At 39.3% G+C, this 24,526-nt stretch overlaps 1 protein-coding gene across 1 annotated transcript in view; it reads right to left on the bottom strand.

The window, feature by feature from the left end:
• The window catches only part of ippk (inositol 1,3,4,5,6-pentakisphosphate 2-kinase), a 30,190-nt gene extending 7,142 nt beyond the window's left edge, over positions 1–23,048 (bottom strand). Inside the window, exons 1-8 of the mRNA XM_085274755.1 lie at positions 22,790–23,048; positions 11,315–11,374; positions 8,173–8,268; positions 5,352–5,418; positions 5,127–5,245; positions 4,567–4,656; positions 1,777–1,835; positions 12–84 (exon numbers count right to left, since the gene is read on the bottom strand). Of these exons, the coding sequence (XP_085130881.1) occupies positions 12–84; positions 1,777–1,835; positions 4,567–4,656; positions 5,127–5,245; positions 5,352–5,418; positions 8,173–8,268; positions 11,315–11,374; positions 22,790–22,870 (645 nt within the window). The 5' untranslated portion in view covers positions 22,871–23,048. The remainder of the gene's footprint in view (positions 1–11; positions 85–1,776; positions 1,836–4,566; positions 4,657–5,126; positions 5,246–5,351; positions 5,419–8,172; positions 8,269–11,314; positions 11,375–22,789) is intronic.
• Positions 23,049–24,526: the final 1,478 nt, after the last annotated feature.

The raw sequence follows: 24,526 nt of genomic DNA, 5'->3' as shown, positions 1-24,526 counted from the left end.
ACTGAACTCACCTTGAATACTTTGAAGTTGTTCTGAGGTTCTTCTATCAGGTGTTTGATGGCAAAATGCATTCTCTGTCTGTTCCTAAAACAAACAAAAACAACAACAACACAGAAATAGAAGCTTTATTCTCAAGAGCTGATCTGCAGTACGGAAAATAAACGTCTGCATGTTAGGAAGACGCTGAGGTGTTGGGGTTGGGTTAGCTCAAGTCGGTTCACTATTCCATTTAATTAATAAAAACACACTTGCTCTCTCACGTTATCCATAGTCACACCCACACATAGAACAATCAGAAGTGTAGCCACAGTTATAAATGTTCAAAAACATTCGTCTTCCAGCAGCAGACATTTTTTCTGTGAAGTGAATCAGTGACCTTTTGTTTGCTGTTTTCGAGTAGGACCTTGTTTTAAAACCAGCCTCTTTAGTGTCAAAGAGACACTAGGAGACCTTCCCAAAGTCTGACCTGCACAGTGGTGCTGGTTACCACGATAAACATCTGTGAACCAAGTAAGTAAACTGAGCTTACTCTGCAATAACTTATCATTAATATGGCCATTTAAGTTTCTTATTAACAAACTGCATGAATTAGTGCAACTTATAGTTTAGGTGTATGAGCAGAATTCAGGTGAGGGGGCACAACAACATTATTGGGCGACCTGATAGAGGCAAGTGTGGGCACCTACATAAAAGCAGAGGTTTCATCACTTTCCTGGTCTGGAGCATTCAGGCTCCTGTTACAATCCACAATCTTCCAGGAGTGGATATCCCAGCAAAGTCACCGTAAGGTCAGAGTGTGCAGAACACCCAAGAGCTAATCTCAGACTCCACAGGCCTCGCTTAGCACGCTAAATGTTGAAGTTCACAACTGCACAAGTAGAAGAAGATTCAACAAGTCAGCCTGTTTGGAGGCCTCTCAGGGAAGAAGCAGCTTCTCCCTTATTTACAACTTTTTCACTACAATTAATTATTTTTTTTTGTCCCCGACAAGTAATGATGATTTTAATCACAAAAAAATGACTCAATTACTGTTAATGTCGCTTGTTGTTCAAGCAATTCAGTTTAACATTTCTTTATCTTTATTTGTTTTTTTACTGCACAACAAATTAGGAGGTTACTCCCATGGTTTTAGCTTTTTTACCCTCCCATACCCACATTAAGGAAAATCAGCAGGTTTGGCGTCAGGTCAGAGATGTAGAAAAATGTGAGAGGAAAACCACGTGTACTCTTAAATGTCAGGCCCATGTGTGTGACTAATGTTTAGACACTTCATCACACAGTAAACAGATCAACACAAGGAATTTTCCATCCAAAGCCATCATCGTGCAAAGCCGGCATCATCAGCTGTCACGGGCTCACATTTCAACTCATCAAAATATCAGCCCATGTGTTCACCCTTCACTTCATAGCACACGAATTTCTGATAAAGGGCCTGATAAAGTCTTCGTAGCTGTGGCCAGATGTTTTCCATCCATCACGTCAGGAATATTAAACAAAGTGGGGACGGGAGCATCCAATCAGGAGTGCCACAGTGTTATTCAGCCGCCCTTTCACACAGCTGCTCCAGACCACAACATGAGCAGCACAGATAACACACTTCAACAAACACCTCACAAACAGGACTGGCTGCACAGTGAATGCATTATTCCACTTCAACTGTGAGATAACCAAAGTATTTTTCCTTCACTTTGTGTTACTGCAATGTTTGAAGAAAACATTTCATGAATGGTAAATGACACTAAAGGCAGCTGTGTCTTAAACACTGCAGAGTCTCACCCTGAGAACAGGTCGAGTGGACAGTAAAAACTGCGTCTCTTCCACTTCCCGTTGGCCACCTGCAGACACAGAAGAGTGGAGAAATGTCAAACGGAGAGAAGCAACACAGAAACAGCAAACATCTGTTAGGTGCGGGTTTTCATGGGGCTAGACTAAATCTAGTCCTAAACTTTTGATGAGATCAACCTTCAGATTTTTATTAACATGTGTTTTAAAAGTTAGTGAGCGGTTTTGTTCTCGTTTTTTTTTTGCCGTTTTGTCATTTGAAGGATGGTGGTCTTTGTAAATTTGTTCTGAAGTGTGCAATATGAACTGCCACCGTTCTTTGTTCTGCCGGTTCCGTTTCTCTTCTAAGACGGCGTGATTGACACTCCTGCTTTAAAAACAGGTCTCTCGTCATTTAGCAATTTAGAGCAGAGACTCATTTCAAGAATCTAATGATCCAGAAAGGCCCAACTTTGGGAGAGAGGATGGGACCTGGGATAGATAAAATTCCTTCTCGTCTTGTAGACCGGAGGTAAAAGGAAGCAGTTAACCGTTACAAAGACTGTGACGGGTCGTACAACTGTAAAAGAGCATGAATACATCATGTCAGTGCTGAGTGGCAACATTCAGCGATCATCTTGTTTTCTTCAGTATCTTGCTGGCTGCTGGTAACCACTGAGAGGAGGGACGGACTTAATTTCTATTGTTTGCCTTTTAGAAAGATGTAGACTACCAGAAACCCGTTCCCCAGCACCTCATGGCACTTCCTGTATCCATGTGCTTCAGTAGTAACACTTTGAAAGTGATATGGGGTAGCTTGGAATAACGGGCCTTTGTAAGTGAACAACAGACTGATTGACCGCCAAACAAAGAACAGAATACAAAATCATTAGTCACAAGTGAGAAACAGGACTGAAATCTTCATAATCAATAACTGACCCCAAAGAGAAAACTGAACAGTTTTATAGAGCTTAAAAGGACCGAGTTACTCTATACTTCAAAGTGAGCTCGCATTTTAATTCTAAGAAAACTAAAAATCTATTTTAAAACTTGCTTTTCTCAGTATCTGTAGACCTCAGTGTGTGCTACCTTTATCTATATGCTATCACTCTATGCTGAAACAGAACACAGGTTTCTTGCACAGCATGACCCACTTCAAAAATGCTCAGGGGGGAAAATAAACTGATCAGGTGAAAACCTCCAGCAGCACTTCAGAGGATGCAGAAAACCTTTAATGGCTGAGTGACGCATTTCAGCTTGTGAGCTGCAATTACAGGTGCTGCTGGAGTTTTGACCTCTTCAGAGCGGAGACACGTGTGGCCGACTGTGGCTGCAGTAGACACTGTCCATTTTTAAAACACTCCGTTTCAGTTCAGCTCTTCGTAGGTTATAACTTTGTCTTCTCTGCAGTTGCCTGACAGACCGACAGCAGCACAAGTAACAGTGACCCACAGACTGTTTGGACAGGATATTCTGTACACTTCCTCCATCGACAACAAGCACCATCTGCAATCCTCTTCCCCAGCTCGAGCTCAAAACAAGCATTAGACTTTAGGTGTGCCCATCCAGGCCACGATCAATCAGGGCTTTTGTGCATCTGAACAGCAGAAGATAACAGACCTTTATTTGGAGCAGCTTTCATTCTTTACTCCCTCTGTTTGATCATGTGATCATCTAACAAAGGCTCACATTTTCAGTTTTTTTTTTTTTTTTTTTTTTTTAAACAAGTTACTGCCTTCAGCTGATTACTTCACTGCAGCTACAGACACAAATCAGATGGATGAAAAAGGTCGTTTGAGGATCTGCACACAGTCGCTTTATTTATAAGTGGAGCCACGCACACACATGAAAATACTACACACACTGTTCTGAAGGCATCAAAGCTTCACTTATCCAACGGGAAGTTTGACAAAACATGACATGAACAAGTTAACTGAACACAAAAAAACCTGCTCAGGCAGGTTTACCTTTTTAGGATGAGCTACCTGAGCGTTCGGCTCACAGGAATTACTTATACATACAATCATCTCATAGAGCTGATCGATTTTGGCAATGATCACAATTATTTAAAACAATAAGTCAGGGTGCAGTATTTTTTTGTTTTATTTCCTGACTCCCTGACTTCACGTAAACTCAGGCTGAGCTAACCTGATACTCACACAGATCCAGCCCACTTTAGTTTTTTTAAACTGAATACTGGTTTTCATTTAAGGAAATAGGACATCCAACTTTGTGCAGTCAGTAAGTTTTTTAGGGACTTGAATTTAATGCTGTCTGAACCAGAGACAGAGAGGAGAAATAACAGCAACACAACATTTTCTGTTTTACAAACCCAGAGTCGCCTGTACCAGCAGCTACAACCATATGTGCACTTTTATATGCAACACACATACATGTTATAGTTTGTGCTGTTGTTTGACACTTTCTGTGCAATAGTGTACGGCTGCTGATGCACTTGCACCCTCATTAGTTATTCTTTTATAACAATTATCCTCCAGTATTTTAAAATGTCTTATCATTTTAAATGTTTTTCAGTGTCACACCCATTATGAGGTTAGCATAGCTGCAATTTCATTGTGTTTGCATGATGGGAGGAAAAGTCCTGAGTCTACAACACTGACTCATTATGGAGTGAAGAGCCTCGTGGGCTGTAATAAAGAACGACAGGCTGAGGTGGACAAAACACGGTAATGTTTAGTAAAGAGAGCATTAGATTCTTATACTTCTGATTTCAGCCCATAAACATCCAATATGCCTGATTTCCCATCATGCTGTTCTGTAGCTGTGCTGTGTCTTTGTACTTACTTTGTAGTGTTGGTGCATGCAGTAGCGACACACTTTGGTCTTGATGTCTTTGCTGACATGTTTGGGGGATGGCAGGAAACCGCATTTAGGCTGAAAACAAAACATCAGCTGAGTGAGACACACACACACTCATACTCACCCTCATGTGACTTTAGTCCGATCACTGTGTGTGTGACAATGGTGTAGGTCCTGGCCACGAGATTTCTATCTCTATGGCTGAACATCACTTTTATTACTGAGCTTCAACTGAAATTAACAACAAGCCAAATCTAATTAACTTTATTATTTTCAGGAAGAAATATCTGGAGGGGCATTAGTTACAACAATGAATGTGAGTTACTTAACAAAAGTCTGTGTGTTGCCCTGTTATTCCTGGACGTGTAATAAACAAAATATCTAAAAAAATTTCAATACAAGTTTCAATAACAATCCAGGATTTTCTTTTGCAGTAAAGGACAAAAAGTCTTTGATGTGTGACCTTTATTGTTTGAAGGAAAACCCCTGACCATGTACAAAGGGACAAAGTTGGCTTAGACTACCACAAGTGTGTGTGTGTTTACCTTGATCTCGATGCAGAGTGGGGGAGTGTGTGTTGGCTGGTGGAGGGCTGGAGACGTCAGGTTGGGCAGACAGAGCGCACACCCACTGTAGATGTCCATCACCTTATCACAGCGCCACGCTGACGCACACAGAAAGACAGAGCGTTTGTTTAATCTGACTGCAGCTCATTGTGCCGTTACAGAACTATCACAAGTCGAAACAAGCGATAAACATTTCAGTCTCACCTGGACGTTGATGTTGGACTTTGATTGATAACTGCCGCACAAACTCGAGAGGCAGTTTAACCACTTCCTGTATGGAAAATAAAGCATCTGTTAAGCTGCTGCTACATCTATGTAAAGCACCGCTAACTCCAGGCAGCGTGCTTATCTTAAGTTCATCATGGAAGCGATAGCATGCAGAGCAGGCTGGTGTCACAAAGTCAATGTCGAACATTTACATAAACACCCTAATAAAAATCCTTCCTATAATACACAACCGAAGAATCATACAAAACACTGCTTTAACACGTTTTAATAACCATCACATGTGAGGTACGGCATGAATTTGGACACTACTATAAATGTAAGAAGGACAAATTCCGCTTTTACATGTAAAGTTAAGCATCATCTGACCAGGGAATGATGCTCATGTGGTATAAGCCCTCCAGACTTCAACACTGACTCATTGTTTTTCGGAATATCTGATTTATGATGCAGCTCAGAATAGATCAAACTGGTGAAACAGTCCACTTAAAAATAAATAAAGCAACCTTAGGCATCGTTTCTGTTTGGAAAATTGTTATCTCATGATTTCTGAATGTTCTGATAGTCTTGTCTTTAGGAGTCACAGTTGCTTTAGCAAAGATATGTCATTGCTATAAATGAGACATCTACTTCTTTACAGTGTTGCATTACTTTATATTTAGGAAGTATTAAAGGCCACTAATAACTGAAATTGCCGCTCTCATGAATGGCTAAAGTGACTTGACAAACACAGATGCGAGCCGCGCTTTGGTCTCTCTTCTGAACAAAAGATGGATCAAGTCTCATTAATTAGTAATGTCTCCACAAGTGTAAAATGGTAATCACTAGGGCTGCTCAATAAATGGAATTACGATTACGATCTGGGCTTTCAACGATCATTAAAAATGACTGAGCCGATTATTAGCCCCTCCCTCGTGCTTTACTCTCGCGCTGCTCCGTGTGGCAAATCGAGCGCACCTCTCTGCATTTCAAACACGTGTCACAACAATTAAGAGGACCCGAGGGAAGCTCGGAAAGCTAAGCAGAAGTTATTTGGAGAGGAGAGTGACTGCCGTTGGTTGAAAAGAGGTAAAAACAAAAAAAACTTCAGTGGTGTGGAAACATTATGGGTTCGCGGAGTCAGACGTGGATCAAGTAGACACAGTGTGTAAACTTTGCTATGGTGTAGTAGCTGCACCACAGAGCAACACTGCAAAGTTCACTAAACATAGATGTTTACATTTTTCATTTATTTCTTATATTGCAAACATTTGCACTGTTATCAGTATTTGCACACTATTTTATATTATTTTTTAAAGTCATTATTCAATACATTGTTATTATTAACCCTTTAAAGCCGGTCAGAGCAGCACGCTCCGTTTTGTATAACTATTTTTAAATCCCTGTAGAACCGGAACCAGGTAAGCTGGTGCAATAATTTTTTGCATATGAAACCGGAGGAGTTGTACTTACATCTTATGACATCAGCTTGTCCTAGGTCACGGTTTCCTTCCACATAAAGCTTTGCAAAAATTGCATAAAAAGCGCTTGCAGGAACAAAAACATAATATTCCAGAAACAGGCTTTGCCGATCCGATCAGCTGTTCATAACACTTCCCACAGTGAAACAGACGTCAGTGCAAACTATCGCATGCCCGCCATTTCCTGCCCGAAACCGGAAGTGATGTCATTTTCGCGGAAAATGTAGTTTTTTACTTGTAGGCCTTAAAAGCCTATACTGGTGTTTTTATAAGTCATGTTTGACTTTTCTGAATAGTTTCTGGGATGCTTAGAACTCAAATTGCACTGCTGGAAATATTTTATTTTGATGCACATGCTGTTTTCTTTGCAAATTTGCATCATAGGATTGTTTTTTTGTTTTTCCTGCAGTGTATATAAAAATTGCTGTATCTCCAAAATAAAACTATGAAGACACTCAAAATAAATTTCCTGTTGCTGTAAACTATTTTTTGCAACTTTTTTTGTATTTAAAGTTTTGAGGGATAAACCTTTTAAATTTCTCTAAGTAGAAATATATGTAAAAAAAAAAACAAAAACGATTTTCAATTTTTTTGTAGTTTATTGCACTTTTTTTTACAATTAATGTAATTACTATGGACTTAATGAATACATATCATTAAAATATGGGCTATAACAGTTGTATTGATGTATAGCAACTTGAAATGCTCCCACAAATGGCACTACAACATGTAAAAAAATAATATAAGCTCTGGCGGACTTGGTTCTATGGTAGGTCTTAAAGGGTTAAATAAATATCGTCAAATAATCGAGATCTCAATTTCAGTGAAAATAATCGCGATTATCATTTTTGCCATAATCGAGCAGCCCTAGTAATCACTACAACATATCACCCGACACCCGCAGCACACTCCAAACATCTAAAGATAAATAATTCTGGTAGAGCACCTGACACGGGTCTAGGGATGGTCATGATTTTCAAAGAGTCGTTCAGGAATAACAATGCATTCACATTTTCATTAACACACTCCAATTTACAAACACGGGCAAGCAAACCAGTGCTATAACTTATAGGATATATATAATGAATCACAAGAGCCTGGATCACAGAGGGGATGCTCTAACATTGAGCCAGCAGATGAAGACAAGCGGCAGCACAGCCATACTGGATGTTCTCCTCTAAAGTTTATTACAACAAGTAAAAGGAAAAAAGCAACATATTTTAACGAGGACATCCACTGATCCTGAAACCCTCTGTGATCCAGGTCCTTCGCCATCCTCAGTGATGCAAAGCTAAATCAGTCCAGTGTTCCTGAAAGTAAAAGACTCGACCCCATCTTACCCCGCTGTGGATAAACTTCTCCCCAAGCAGGCTGCTCATCACGTTGGAGCTAAAGTCAACAATGTTCTGGATCTGCCTGTAAGCCTGCTCTGCTGTCTGGGGGACAAACACACACAAAGACAGGCAGGTAAACACACACACAAACCAGCAGGTAATATCATGTTAGTTAAAGCCAAATTTTAACAGCAAAGGAGAGATATTTAATCGCTTCTCGAGTGTCACGGAATCAGATATGATTATAATGAATCTGTTAGTCAAACAGATGTGCTGCTGTTCAGTGATGCATTTTCCTCCAACTTACACAAACAGCTGGGAAGTGTGAGCTTTGGAGGATTAAAGGTAGAACTCTCTACAAAACCAGCCACACCCATGATAAACACTGACTGAAGGTGCAGCATGAAATGGAGAAGTCTGTGCAGAAAAATCATCTGCCAACAGGAACAGGATGCAAGACTTAAAAGAAAAGAAATTTTGTTATATTACCAGCTGGTTAATCAGCTTTGAGCTCATGCATATGAAAGAGGACGTTTCTAAAAATAAACCAAGTCTGTGATTAAAAAAAGAAAAAGAAATTAACTCCAGAACCAGCAGTAATGTGAAACCTGAACTCCACCAACCAGTACTGGAATCTCTGGGATTTTAACACCCATATACCTACATGTTTTCATACAGTTTTTTTTCCTAAAAGCTAAATGGTTCAGTTAGCAGAAAACCACCATACTAAAAAAATAAATGCATGAACTAGTTTTTCAGAATTGTGGTAAATCGGGAAGTGTTATCCAGGTTGTGGTGAGCAAGGGGTGGATCTAACTGTGACAGGGCACGCACATATGGTAGCACCTTAAAAAATGAACACCATTCTGTTTATTAACAAGACTTAAAGCTGACATATGAGTTAAAGGAATGCAAGCTTAAGCTGCTTGTACCATTTGTTTTACTTTTTGAACCCTATTTAACGTCTGTGGTATGACTCATGACTTAGACGTTGGAAACAGTCAGTCCTGACATTCTATCTGATGGAATGAAATAAATTTGAATTTTGGGCGTGGGTGTGGGGCCACACTTTGGTTTGCATTTGAATATTCAATCTGACAAAGATGTAAACAACTACAATCTCCATGTAAATGAAGGCTGTGAGGCAGACTTCAGTCAGCCAACAGGTGCGAACAGCCTCATTTACTCTGTCCATCAGCTGGCAGCTCATGACCAGCTTCGTGAGCTGACATAAAAAAATAATAATAATAATAATAATAATAAAAAATTAAAAAAAAATTAAAAAAAAAAACAGACACTGGTTAGTTTGATATTTTTCAGACAAGAACCCCAAGAAAAGCAGAAAATGTGAAATACTATTTCTACTTAAAAAAACAAAAAACAACTTGAGGTGAACTGTTCACCGCATGCGGTTTAAGTAGAGCTGAGTCAAGTTAAGCCCGATGTGCAAAAAGCCGTTCTGATAACAGTAAACTGTTTTCATTGCTTCAGGTTGTAAGTTCTCTGACAGCAGATATAACATACTAAGTGCTTACACCAGTGTGCCAATCAGTGCTGAACTCCTTAAATTGAAGACAACAGACCCAAATTTCATCCATTGCCCTCCCTCAAATCAGTTTCAGGAATTAACAAAGGTCAGAATTATCAGCAGTGATAATAATAATAATAATAATAATAATAATAATACATTTTATTTGAGGGCGCCTTTCAGAAACCCAAGGTCACCTTACAAAAAACACAATTAATAAAAGGAACAATAGTCATAAAATACATAAAATAAGTTAAAATTACAAAACAGAGCGTGACAACAGATAAAATCAGCATTAAAGCGAATAAGCCAGTTTAAACAGATGTGTTTTGAGCTGTGTCTTAAATACGGAGAGGGAGTCAATATTTCTTAGTGCAGGAGGAAGAGAGTTCCAGAGCTGAGGAGCAGAGCGACTGAAAGCTCTGTTCCCCATAGTAATAAGGTGTGAGGACGGAACAGTAAGATGAATAGCAGATGATGATCTGAGAGGGCGGGAAACAGTGGTGATATGGAGCAGGTCACACAAATATGAAGAAGCAGATTTATGGATACACTTGTATGTAAGAAATAAGATTTTAATATTTTTTCCTGGCTTCTATGGGTAGCTGCTGAAGAACTGGGGTAATATGAGCACTTAACGGAGTGCAAGTTATGACCCGAGCTGCAGAATTTTGAAGAAGTTGGAGTTTATGAAGGGACCTTTTAGGGAGACCAAATAGGAGGGAATTACAGTAATCAATACGGGACGTAATAAGACTATGGACAAGGATGGCAGCAGCATGGGGAGTAAGGAAGGGACGGAGTCGGTGAATATTACGTAAATGGAAGTAAGCAGACCGTGTTATGTAATTAATGTGAGACTGGAATGAAAGAGTATTATCAAGTATGATACCCAAACTCTTAACCTGAGGGGAGGGAAGGGTGGGAGAATTTTCAACGTTAATGGAAAAGCTGTGGGATTTGGTTAAGATAGATGGTGTACCAACAAGTAAAACTTCAGTTTTATTACTGTTAAGTTTGAGGAAATTGGAGGAGAACCAGGATCTAATCTCAATAAGACAGTCTGAGAGGGAGGTAGGTGGGAGGGATGAATTGGGTTTAGAAGAAAGGTAGAGCTGGGTGTCATCGGCATAACAGTGAAAAATTATATTATATTTTCGGAATATATAACCAAGAGGAAGCATATAAATAATGAATAAAAGAGGCCCCAATACTGAACCCTGGGTCACACCAGCAGAAACAGGATAGAGAGTTGAAGAATGGGATTTAAGTTGGATAAACTGATTGTGATCCATGCCAACTTTTTTTATATATTGATTTCCCCAGAAATGGCTGCACTGATCCATCATCAACTCAATGGTGGGAGGGAGAGAGGGGGTATTTCTGTCTGCTAGTTTGACATTACACTGGAGATTCATACGACAGTGTTTGCAGAGACGCTTGTTTGTCTCCAACTATTTTCCACTTTGGTGTTTGCACTCGTCAGTGAAAGATGACACTGTTGCAAAGAAGGCATGACGAAGACTCAAGGAGATGCTGATGAGACATTTTACACATAAAAACCAGACTGAAAAAGTGTAGGCTCAGGCCCTCCACCCCTTCAGCGAACAGACTCATTACCTGTGGAGGGTTTTCAGAGTCCTCTGCTGGATACTTGAGTAGGCGCAGAACTCTGGGATGCTGCAAAAGACATCAAAAGCATCAATTAAGCTCATTTTTGGAAAGAAGACAAAAAAAGGACACACATCTGAAATACTGAACCCAGTCAGTGCAAGTCACAAGAGTCCTTAAGAACATCAAGTCCAGAGTGTGTTTGGGAACAAAACACACGAGTGGTATGTCTGTGAAGGTTCTCAGTCATCCAGGTCATCGTGTTCAAAGGAGCTTGCAAAGAAAAGCGTCTGGACTTCTATAAGTTGCTTGAAGACGTTTCACCTCTCATCCGAGAAGCTTCTTCAGTTCAGGTGTGAAACTGGGCGTGGGTCCCAACTCTGGCTGATTGGGACCCACGCCCAGTTTCACACCTTGGCTCAGGCGATTAGAGGATCATCAGGGGGTCCTTTTGTCCCTCTGTGGGGGGTCACTCCCACTAGGTTTATATCTGGGACTCTCCACCATTTGACCTTAGAACTGAAGAAGCTTCTCGGATGAGAGGTGAAACGTCTTCAAGCAACTTATAGAAGTCCAGACGCTTTTCTTTGCAAGCTCCTTTGAACACGAGTGGTATAATTAATGCTAAAGACTGCAGTAGGCATCCAAATATCTGCATCGGAGTGCAAGTTCAGACTTGTGTTACTGTGCACAAAAACATTCAAACACTCAATCAGTGAAGCCCATTCACATGCCTTAGTGCGCTGACAGAAAACAGAGACTTTAGTTCTGATCGTCAACATGCTCACAAAAAAAAGTTACAGAGCAGACAATGCATTTTACTGCACTGTGAATGTTGTACAAACTAAATAATAATAAAAACAATATATAAAATAATCAACATTTATTGTTTATTATTAATTAAATATTATATTTTTAATGAAGTAATTCAATAACCAGGGTCAAAAAAATTTTTTTAAAGTTAAATGTCCACAGATGCAATGTTATTAAGACTTTTCACACGTTGTAACACCGCCCTGAACTTTTTCTAGAAATTGCCCACGACACCCACATGTTCACTCCCTGCACACTCTACCCACACGTTACCAGCGCTTAAACCACATAGAGCCTTTTCAGTAGTGCAAATGCACCTGCTATGTGCTACACGTGGGAAAGAAATTAATAAAAGCAACTGGCCTCGTAGTTCACGTGTAAAAAAAAAACATCTAATGTTAGAACTGCTTTGAATAAAAGGATGTAGCTTTGCATGTAAAGCCTGCTTCTTTTATCCAACTCCTTTGAAGCCACGCAAATAAGTCTGAGCTCTTTGTTTTCCAAACACAGTCCCAGAACAGTTTGTGAAACGATCATAACTTAATTTACTCAGTTGTGTTAGCGGAGAGAAATTTCCCACCCTTACTTAGATGTAGTGATTTTGGGCCCATTTTCCATTTTTAGAGAGTTAAATAAAACAGAATTATATTTAGAGGGGAGCAGGACTTGGATGTGTGGATGATTGGGGCGCTTACACCACAGTCAAAGGACAGGGGGCAATCGTGGCTCAAGAGTTGGGAGTTTGCCTTGTAATCGGAAGGTTGCCAGTTCGAACCCCAGCTTGGACATTCTCGGTCGTTGTGTCCTTGGGCAAGACACTTAACCCGTTGCCTACTGGTGGTGGTCAGTGTTCGGCAGCCTCGCCTCTGTCAGTGCGCCCCAGGGTGGCTGTGGCTACAATGTAGCTTGCCATCACCAGTGTGTGAATGTGTGTGTGAATGGGTGGATGACTGAATGTGTAAAGCGCTTGGGGACTAGTAAAGCGCAATATAAATACAGGCCATTTACCATTTACACATTTGCACACTTCATTATTAATTCACTATCACTGATTTACATGGGCCCTTTTCAGTTCAGTTTTCTTAGTTCCAACAATGACGCATGCCCGACACACACACACACACACACACACACACACACACACACTATTTTATCTCAAAAGCTCATGAAAAGCATGTCCTATTACAGATTACTTTAATTTTTTATATTTCATTTGACTTCTTATTTTCAGTTTAGTTTTAGTTAGTTTCCAGAGTGGGTTTCCTCCTTTCAGTTTACTTTTTATCAGTTTGTGTGTTAGTTGAGGTAAACATCAGCACAGCTTGACAATAATACTGAACAACAGCAGTTCCCTCACAGTCTTATAGATCAAAACTCCATACGTCAATGTCCATCAAAGCCTCATCAGGCAAGCTGTGATTTTAACAGACTAAAAGAAATTTAAAAAAAAAAAAAAAAAAGACTAAAACTACGTAGATTTCTGCTTTTATTTTGAGTTAATTAGTTTCCCACTTCAGTCAGGTTTGGTCCAAACTTTGACTGGGTCTGCAGCACCTTGACATTTTATTTATTTATTTATTTTTAAAGATATGGTCATATGTAATTGATTCATTTATCTTCAGCACATGGCTTCTTCTAAGCAGTAAGGGTGTGCTTAGTTTTTCAGTCCTGTTAAAACTTGTCCACATGACTGAAAATGCCAAGAACAAATCCAGCTGGTTTTGTCTGGTCCCATACTGTCATTACAGAAACTAGGAGTCCTGTGTCTGTGAGGTTTATAATTCAGATCACTTAATACTCTTTGCAGAAGATCAGGCAAATCCAAAGTGTGTCTGCCTCTTACCAATATAAGCAAACGGGTATGCTGTGTCATTCCTGCCCAAGTACATTTTACTCACTCATGCTCAATGGCGGGCCATCATGCAAGAAAAGAGCATGATGAAAACTCTTGAGATATACATCTGTGCCACTACAGGCAACAATCTTTTTTTTTTTGTTTATTATCATCACTGTAATCTAATTAATGACTGGGACTGACTGATGGTAGTTTGGGATATGCAAATTGTAAAATCTTATTTCCCAAAGGTTCGCTACAGCAGATGAGCTAGCACAGTTTTTATACCAGATGCACTTCTTATATAACCTTCTCATTTTTCCGAGCTCAGGAACGGCACTAGGAGTGGACTAGCTTGTGGCTCGCTAAGGCTAGGTTTCTGTGTCCTCCAGGTCACGAAGAAAAGGGTTTTTGCATATTAGGTGAATCTGTTAACCACTATGCCACAGACCAATTTTAAAAATTACAACCAGCTAATGTTTTACCATTTTGTTTTGTTTTTTTTTCTTATCTTCTTTGAAAAAATATAACAACTTTTCACTCATCATGGCAATATATTTGAGTATTCAACATAAAAATGATGTGACGATCGATAGATAGATCGATAGATGCCACAGTTCAAAATAACAAGGTCTATGTAGATAAAAGTGCACAAAAAGCTGTGAATAATAACTGTTATCCCTTATACGGTCATGTCAGGCACAGAGCTCTAGCTGTGAGCACAGAGGCCCCACCATCCTGTTTCTCCACCCTTCTGTTTGTGTGGGGTAGCCAATAAGAGTAAAGGGAGAGGAGCTAAAACAACTATTTTGAGACAGTGCATGAACTGAGAGTCTGCGCCAAGGCCCCCACTGAAGATAAAATAAGGACCGTTTTAAACTGTGAATCGTGCAAAACTGCTCTAGCAGAGCCCAAGTATTAAAATATTACATGATGGATATATATTGTTTAACTTCTTTGATCTGACAAGTATTTAAATTCCTGGATCAACCAAAAACAGGCACCTTCATGTGGTTTTGGTATAAAAGTTTAAAAAAATATTTCTCAGATTTTATCCATATGACTTAGGGCTGTTCGATATAACGATATATATCGGATGACAATATAAAAACATCTATCGTTTCATTTTACGCTATGGTTTGCTTCGTGGTGTCGCAAAATAAACTGTTTACGGCAATATTTTTCATCGTTTTGATGGTCACTGTAGTGGCTATATTAATTTCTTAAAGTTCTCTCTTTCTCTTATATTTTATATAACCACACTATGGAGGGACAAGCGCCTGTTTTTATGTGTTGTGGTTAGCAACAACATCATCGCGTATCCGTTTGTTTATGTTCCACATAAACCTTTCACAATAAAGCTCAAGATCCTGTTGAGACTTTTCAAAATAAACGGAATCACGTGAAAGAGCAGATTATTTACGGATGAGAATTTAAAAAAAAAAAAAAAAAAAGGAGCTGCCAGGTGCTAAAAAAATAAACCTTAGACTCAAACGTTAGAACAGTAAAAAATGTATAGTTTCATGCATCTGTTAAAACACTGGAGTCCAGCTACATGAAGCGCAGCTGGAAACACTTCCCGCAAGACAAGCTGCCCGAGATTCACAGAATTTACAGAAAATGTTACATTTTTGTGATTTATATCGTTATCAGGACGATAGAATTGGGATATGGGATATGAGATTTTGGTCATATCGCACAGCCCTAATATGACTCATTTCTGTCTATTGCTATTTCTCTTTAAGCAACTCTCTGTGGAATTACCATTTGGTGACACTTGACTGTAGGAATGCAAAACGCATCATGTGGAAAGCATATTTATGCGGTGAACATCTCTAATTTAGATTTATCTTTCAAATTTGTTTGAGCCCACATCCATCCTATTACTTAATGCTTATCCAACAGAGGGTCACAGGAGGGCTGAAGCCCATCCCAGCTGTCACAGGGCGAGAGGCAACAAACACAAGCATATCTTTGGATTGTAGGAGGAACTAGACCGAGAAGAGGAAACACATACATGAAAATGAAAACATGCAAAGGCCCCAGCTGCCCTGGAGATTCAAACCAGGAAACTTAATACTATGAGACAACAACCACTGTACCCAACCTGTTTCAACCAACATCTCTGGCAAAATGGGGTATAAACAGAAATCAAAGGTAATATCTAAAAACTGAGAATAAAACCAGCATTTCCCTCTTTAAATTAAAAGATATGTCTGAGAAATATTGCATATTTATTTCTATACATCTAATAATGATCTACTATACATCTAATTTACACCCACCAAGGAAAATCATCAGAACTACGATAACATCTACAGATATTTAAATTAATACTTCTGGTTAAATGCCACAAAATGTTCACTTGAACGTTTTGCTTGTTTTACATACGAAGTGCCAAACAAAGCTTCAGTTTAGAACTTTTAATTTCTTCATTGAGTTTAAAGAATCTGTAATGGTGGGGGAAAAGTCACTGGATTTCATAAGGTGGAGCACCCAGCGCCAGCTAGGGCTGCTCAATAAATCGAATTTTAATCACGATTACGATCTGGGCTTTCAACGATCATTAAAAATGACTGAGCCGATTATTAGCCCCTCCCTCGTGCTTTACTCTCGCGCTGCTCCGTGTGGCAAATCGAGCGCACCTCTCTGCGTTTCGAACACGTGTCACAACAATTAAGAGGACCCGAGGGAAGCTCGGAAAGCTAAGCAGAAGTTATTTGGGGAGGAGAGTGACTGCCTTTGGTTGAAAAGAGAGGTAAAAAAAAAAAACTTCAGTGGTGTGGAAACATTATGGGTTTGCGGAGTCAGACGTGGATCAAGTAGACACAGTGTGTAAACTTTGCTACAGTGTAGTAGCTGCACCACAGAGCAACACTGCAAAGTTCACTAAACATAGATGTTTACATTTTTCATTTATTTCTTATATTGCAAACATTTGCACTGTTATCAGTATTTGCACACTATTTTATATTATTTTTTAAAGTCATTATTCAATACATTGTTATTATTAACCCTTTAAAGCCGGTCAGAGCAGCACGCTCCGTTTTGTATAACCATTTTTAAATCCCTGTAGAACTGGAACCGCATAAGCTAGCGCAATAAAATTTTTTGCATATGAAACCAGAGGAGTTGTACTTACATCTCATGCCATCAGCTTGTCCTAGGTCACGGTTTCCTTCCACATCTAGCTTTGCAAAAATTGCATAAAAAGCGCTTGCAGGAACAAAAACATTTTCCAGAAACAGGCTTTGCCGATCCGATCAGCTGTTTGTAACACTTCCCACAGTGAAACAGACTTCTGCCATTTTCGCAGAAAATGTAGTTTTTTACTTGTAGTAGGGCTGCTCAATTAATCGAATTTTAATCACGATTACGATCTGGGCTTTCAACGATCATTAAAAATGACTGAGCCGATTATTAGCCCCTCCCTCATTTATCCGCGACACCTTAAAGGCCGGTCCGTGAAAATATTGTCGGGCATAAACCGGTCCGTGGCGCAAAAAAGGTTGGAGACCGCTGATTAAGAGGACCCGAGGGAAGCTCGGAAAGCTAAGCAGAAGTTATTTGGAGAGTGACTGCCGTTGGTTGAAAAGAGAGTTTAAAAAAAAAAACTTCAGTGGTGTTGCACACTATTTTATATTATTTTTTAAAAGTCATTGTTAACCCTTTAAAGCCGGTCAGAGCAGCACGCTCCGTTTTGCGTAACTATTGTTAAATCCCTGTAGAACCTGAACCGTGTAAGCTAGCGCAATAATTTGTTTTGCATATGAAACCGGAGGAGTTGTACTTACATCTGATGCCATCAGCTTGTCCTCGGTCACGGTTTCCTTCCACATATAGCTTTGCAAAAATTGCATAAAAAGCGCTTGCAGGAACAAAAACATAATATTCCAGAAACACGCTTCGCCGTTCCTATCAGCTGGTCGTAACACTTCCCACAGTGAAATGATGCACATGCTGTTTTCTTTGCAAATTTGCATCATAGGATTGTTTTTTGTTTTTCCTGCAGTATATAAAAATTGCTGTATCTCCAAAATAAAACTATGAAGACACTCAAAATAAATTTCCTGTGGTGGGAAACTATTTTTTGCAACTTTATTGTATTTAAAGTTTTGAGGGATAAACCTCTTAAATTTCTCCAAGTAGAAATATATGTAAACAAAACAAACGCGATTTTCAATTTTTTTTGTAGTTTATTGCACTTTTTTGCAATTTATGTAATTACTATGCACTTAATGCATACATATTATTAAAATATGGGCTATAACAGTTGTATTGATGTATAGCAACTTGAAATGCTCCCACAAATGGCACTACAGCATGTAAAAAAATAATATAAGCTCTGGTGGACTTGGTTCTATAGTAGGTCTTAAAGGGTTAAATAAATATCGTCAAATAATCGTGATCTCAATTTCAGTGAAAATAATCGTGATTATCATTTTTGCCATAATCGAGCAGCCCTAACTTGTAGGCCTTAAAAGCCTATACTGGTGTTTTTATAAGTCATGTTTGACTTTTCTGAATAGTTTCTGGGATGCTTAGAACTCAAATTGCACTGCTGGAAATATTTTATTTTGATGCACATGCTGTTTTCTTTGCAAATTTGCATCATAGGATTATTTTTTTGTTTTTCGTGCAGTATATAAAAATTGCTGTATCTCCAAAATAAAACTAGGAAGACACTCAAAATAAATTTCCTGTTGTTGTAAACTATTTTTTGCAACTTTTTTGTATTTAAAGTTTTGAGGGATAAACCTCTTAAATTTCTTCAAGTAGAAATATATATATAAAAAAACAAAAACGATTTTTTTGCAATTAATGTAGTTACTATGGACTTAATGCATACATATCATTAAAATATGGGCTATAACAGTTGTATTGATGTATAGCAACTTTAAGGGCTAACTACCCACATTAAGGGCCACACTTTGGACTTAGTCTGCTGCTCTGGACTTACCCCCTCCATCTGTACAGCTGACGAACTGCCAATTTCGGACCATCTGCTTCTCTCCTTTAATGTTCACATGACCCTCTCTGTAATTAACAACCCCCGTATTATCTCTTTCCGGAATATCAAGAATATAAATCTTGATATCCTTTCCTCTGCTTTTTCTAGCTGCTTGTCTTCTAACAATTTAGCTATTCAAGAGGACCTGGTACTTTTTTTATAATCATAGCCTTAGTAGTATTTTAAATTCCCTGGCTCCACAAAAAACCAGAACTGTACTTTTTTCTCGCTCTGCACCCTGGTACACCCCTGAACTCCGGCTACTGAAAGCTAAAGGCCGACAGCTTGAACGCCTCTATAAGAAAACTGGCCTTACTATTCATAAGGATATGTTTAATAACCACGTTCTGTTTTACCAGGAATGTATTAGTCAAACCAAATCTGCTTACTACTCTGCTATTGTCTGCTCAAGTAAGAACTCTACCAAGACCCTTTTCTCACTATTCAATTCTTTTAACAGGCCACCTGATTCTCTCCCTGCTCATCTCTATTCATCTAACTTCTGTGATGCTCTAATGCTATTCTTTATTGATAAAATTCATAAAATACACTTAGACCTGGACCCTAATGCTCAATGTAGCTTCTCTGTCCTAACTCCCCCCTCTTCTCACTTCCTCTCTGTTTTTCAACTTCCATCCTTAGCTGATATTGCTGATCTCATCCATAAATCAAAGCCTTCTACCTGCCAGCTCGATCCTATCCCCACTGTCCTCGTTAAAGCCTGCTTACTCCCTCTCCTTTCCCTCATATCTGCTATTATTCACTCTTCACTCACCACTGGAACTGTTCCTGCTTCCTTCAAAGTTGCTGCTATTACCCCAATCCTGAAAAAAACTGGTCTAGATCCCAACAACTTTAATAACTTTCGTCCTATCTCCAATCTACCATTTCTCTCAAAAATCCTTGAAAAAATAGTTGCTTCACAAGTCCATCTTCACCTAACTGATAATAACCTCTACGAACAGTTCCAGTCCGGCTTTCGTCCTTTACATAGCACTGAAACTGCTCTTATAAAAATAACAAACGACCTTCTTATAGCAGCTGATTCTGGTCTCCTCTCCATCCTTATTCTTCTTGATCTGAGTGCAGCTTTTGACACCATCTCTCATCCCATTCTCCTTAGCAGATTAGCTTCTATTGGTCTCTCTCACACTCCACTAGCCTGGTTTAAATCATATCTATCTGATCGCACTCAGTTCATTCAATTAAAATCCTTCACTTCTCAACTTTCTCCTTTATCCACTGGCGTGCCCCAGGGATCTGTCCTCGGGCCCCTTCTCTTCATCATCTACCTTCTTCCACTCGGATATATTTTTCGTAAATATAATATTCAGTTCCACTGCTACGCCGATGACACCCAGCTCTATCTCTCTACCAAACCTGACTCTACTCTTCCTCCACCCTCCCTTATCCTCTGTCTAGCTGAACTCAATTCTTGGTTCTCCTCCAACTTTCTTAAACTCAACAGCAATAAATCGGAACTTCTTCTGGTTGGCACCAAACGACTGCTATCCAGAATTAACAATTTCTCTCTCACCATCAATAACTCGCTGGTCCCTATCTCTCCCTCTGTGAAAAGCTTGGGTGTCATTCTCGATAGCACATTATCCTTTAACTCGCATATCAATAATATTACACGTGCAGCATATTTCCAACTCCGTAACATTAATCGCCTCCGCCCCTTCCTCACACCTTACGCCACTGCCATTCTCATCCATAATCTTGTTATCTCTAGAATTGACTACTGCAACTCATTATTATTTCGCCTCACACAAAAATCTATCAACAAGCTCCAACGTGTCCAGAACTCTGCTGCCCGTATTATTACTAGGACTTCTTCTACCCACCACATCTCCCCAATCCTGAAGCAACTTCACTGGCTCCCGGTCAAATTTCGCATCCATTTTAAAATAATTCTGTATACATTCAAGGCTATTCACTCTCTCTCTCCACCGTACCTCTCTGACTTATTACAGATGAAGCTCCCATCCCGCTGCCTCAGATCTTCATCTTCTCTTTCTCTCTCTGTTCCCTCTGCTCGTCTGATCACAATGGGAGGGAGGGCCTTTAGTTGCTCTGCCCCTCGACTTTGGAATTCCCTACCCCCGGACCTCAGAAATATTAGCTCATTCTCTCTTTTTAAGTCCACCCTTAAAACTCATTTGTTTAAAATTGCCTATTCTTAAATTTCTGTATGTTTTAACTTTTATCTTCTATTCTTATCATTGTGTATATTTCCAGTTTTTATCTGTTGTACAGTGTCCTTGGGTGCTTTGAAAGGCGCTATTTAAATAAAATGTTCAAGTTCAAGTTCAACTTTATTGTCACTTCAACCATATACAGTTTAAAAATACACAGTGAGGCGAAACAACGTTCCTCCAGGAACCAAGGTGCTACAAGACAAGTTAGTGCAAAAAAAATAATAATATATAATATATCTAGTAATAATATTGTGCAAAAGAGCATTTACAGGTTGGTGTGTGCGATAATGTATTATTATTATTATTATTATTAAATGCTCCCACAAATGGCACTACAACATGTAAAAAAATAATATAAGCTCTGGCGGACTTGGTTCTATGGTAGGTCTTAAAGGGTTAAATAAATATCGTCAAATAATCGAGATCTCAATTTCAGTGAAAATAACCGTGATTATCATTTTTGCCATAATTGAGCAGCCCTAGCGCCAGCTTAGGCATTACACACAGGCCTCAGGGGTCTGGGGCAATAAACTCACTGTGCCCCAGTGAGTTTATTGGGAAGTTCTCATGTCTCTTTGAAGCTGAAAATAGTTTCTGCAGCTAGTTTAAAGCTAAAAAGTTGCAAAACAAATGGAAAAGTGTTGAGGATACTGTGTGCTCACAGTCTGCTCTAGTATGTTGTGAATTCATTGATCTAATTCTGCACCTGGAGAAAATGTTTCTCTTGTCTGCTTTTATTATTTATGTTTTTATTAACTGTATTATACGTATATAATTTCAATACATTTTTGCAGGGTGAATAGCAAAGTTACTTGAGCCCAGTGGCCTCCTGTCAAAGTTGGTTGCCCGTTTAGCTAATATAATGTACAGTCGATCCTACCCAACCCTAAATTTGCAAAACAAAAACCTGAACAACAAGTGCCAACGGTTTTATTAGGAAGCCCTCAATGTAAATGTTTTGTCTAGGAGGTTACAACATCCTCGATCTGATTCATGCTTACAAGATTTCACAGATTGCTCAACGGCAACACGATCAGGTCAGTGCCTTCAAGGAGACTTCCCCGGGGAGGGGGGCACGTCAGTGAACGCTCCACTCTGTCCAGGTGAGTAAAGACGGCTTAACCTGTGTGGAAGTGACCTGAGCAGACACTGCGTCGGGCAGCAATCCAGAAAAGTATTTCTCTTCTCTGCGTATCTCTCCTTCCAGCTGCTGGAAGGAAAGATGGGAGAGATGCTAACGGCTAAATTAGCTCCCGAGCACCCCGAGGATTTTACATTTTAACTACAATCGCCAATCAGTCAACCACACAGTGTCCGGGCATTCTTCTATACGTAGTTTGTAAGCATTAGCCTCGCTGCTGTTTGACAGTTTTTCACTGACTGCCTGAACAACTAGCTGGTGCTAGCTAGCAAGCCGGCTCAGCTAGCAAACACAGGCTAACGATGTACCGAAAATAAACAAAATCCTACAAGGTGACATTTCGCCTGCCCTTATCATTTTTCTCCAAACAAACTTTCTGGTAGAAACAATCCCGACCCGAGGCACATTTTGCCCACGAAAAGCACGAGGCGAAAAGGCTTTAGTAGAACCCGAAGCTAGTCTAGTGTTGTGCTAGCTGACTCACCTGTACGTGTGAGACCACCAGGCTCTTGTTTCCTTCTCCGTGGTACTTCCAGTCGTTTTCGTCCATTTTGTCCAGTTCCATTACACCAGAGACCAGCAAGTGCGCTCCCGTCAACGGCCAGAAAGTGACACACAACGACACGGCAACATACAAGAACTGTAGATCCACTACTGACTGCAAGCAATAATTTAAGGAGACTACAACACAACCGACGGACTACCCTTGCTGCTGCCCAGCCCCGGCGACTTTGTCACCGCCCACATCACCACTTCCGGTCTGACTTCAAAATAAAACTCCTGATAAGAGTCAAACGCAATAATGACCGAGGAACTGATGAATGAAGAAAATGACAAAATGACAGATAAAGGAGGACGGATGGAGGACAGTTGGTGAATAAGGAAGTACAGAGGATTAGTAAAGGAGGAAGAGGATGACAACAGTTGATCCAAGTAACCATATCTGTGGTGGTATGGAGATGTCTGAAAGAGTGGGCAGTGGAGTTTTTGACCAGTGTTTAACACAGTATTAGAGAGTAAGACGGTGCCTGTGGAATAGAGGAGTATACTGGTCTTCAAATATACTCTCTTTGTTTTATAAAGTTTTCCTAAAGCAAAAAAAAAAAGTTGAGTTACATGCTTTTATTTGTAGCTTTCTTCAGTTTTTATTCTTGCTAATTTTGCCCAACTTCACTTTCTTTACGCACATTGACAAGCCGCTCCCTGTTGGCTGTACTCCCATGTCCCGCCTGTTCCACTGTGATTGGTCAGAGGGTTGGACAGATGGGCTCAAGGACTGTAAAGACGCCAGTGTTGTTTCTGACAACATTACACGTGAAATAGAGGATAAGAAATGGAAAAACCACTGTAAATCGTGTGATTCATCAGTAGTACCTGCATGTATCTCAGAAAAGGTTTTCAAATTTAAAATGCATTTCAGTGTTAAGCAGTGCATTAGCAATGAATACATTTATTTGACATACAATTTGAAATTAAGCATCAGAAATTATTTTTACCTCCATCAAGACAGCTACTTGTTTAGTTTGTCTTTTTATCTTCTGATAAGGAGGTTATGTTTCTGGTAGTGTGTGTGTTCAATCTGATTGTAAACTTTGTAGGAGTATTAGAGTGGGGTCACCTTAATAATACATTTAAATTTGGCTTAACATCCACCAAAGTCTTTGAGGTCAGCTTAATGATTTATTGGTTGAAAACTGACAACAAGCCCTATAACATTGTTTTCTGACCTCTTCTTCAAGTGCAATACATTGATCTGAAGGTCAAAGTGATAATACTGACACCAAAAGGCATTATATCTTTAAAGAACATATTCTCAAGAGAAAGAGAATAAGGTGCCTAGTTAGAAAAGCACTGTAATATAAAATGACATAGCTGAAGTTCAATTTATTCTTGTTCAATTACTTACAAACACATGGCCTACTCCTACAAAGTGTTTCTTTAATTAAAGTAAACATTTGTCGTGGTACTCTTATCTGATTTTTTACTGCAAACTTCGTAAAGTATGTTTAGAAAAAGAACAAATTTAAAAATATATATATATATATAAAAAATACAATACCCTTCCTTTAAAAGTAAACACTGGCAGTCATAGCTAATGTTAGTAACACTTAATTTCTGTTTATTATGGTGTTACTTATTCTGACTTTGTGCCATACCTTCTTGGAAAAGATATCAACATTCAGCTCCAGCAACCATCACGAAAAAATGACCTTTGATTTGC

The sequence above is a fragment of the Mchenga conophoros genome, linkage group LG5 (assembly GCF_057382185.1).
Source record: "Mchenga conophoros isolate Kocher_MC1m ecotype Shallow Benthic linkage group LG5, M_conophoros_male_GT1.1, whole genome shotgun sequence".
Taxonomy (NCBI): domain Eukaryota; kingdom Metazoa; phylum Chordata; class Actinopteri; order Cichliformes; family Cichlidae; genus Mchenga; species Mchenga conophoros.
This window is presented reverse-complemented; position numbering and strand designations above follow the sequence as displayed.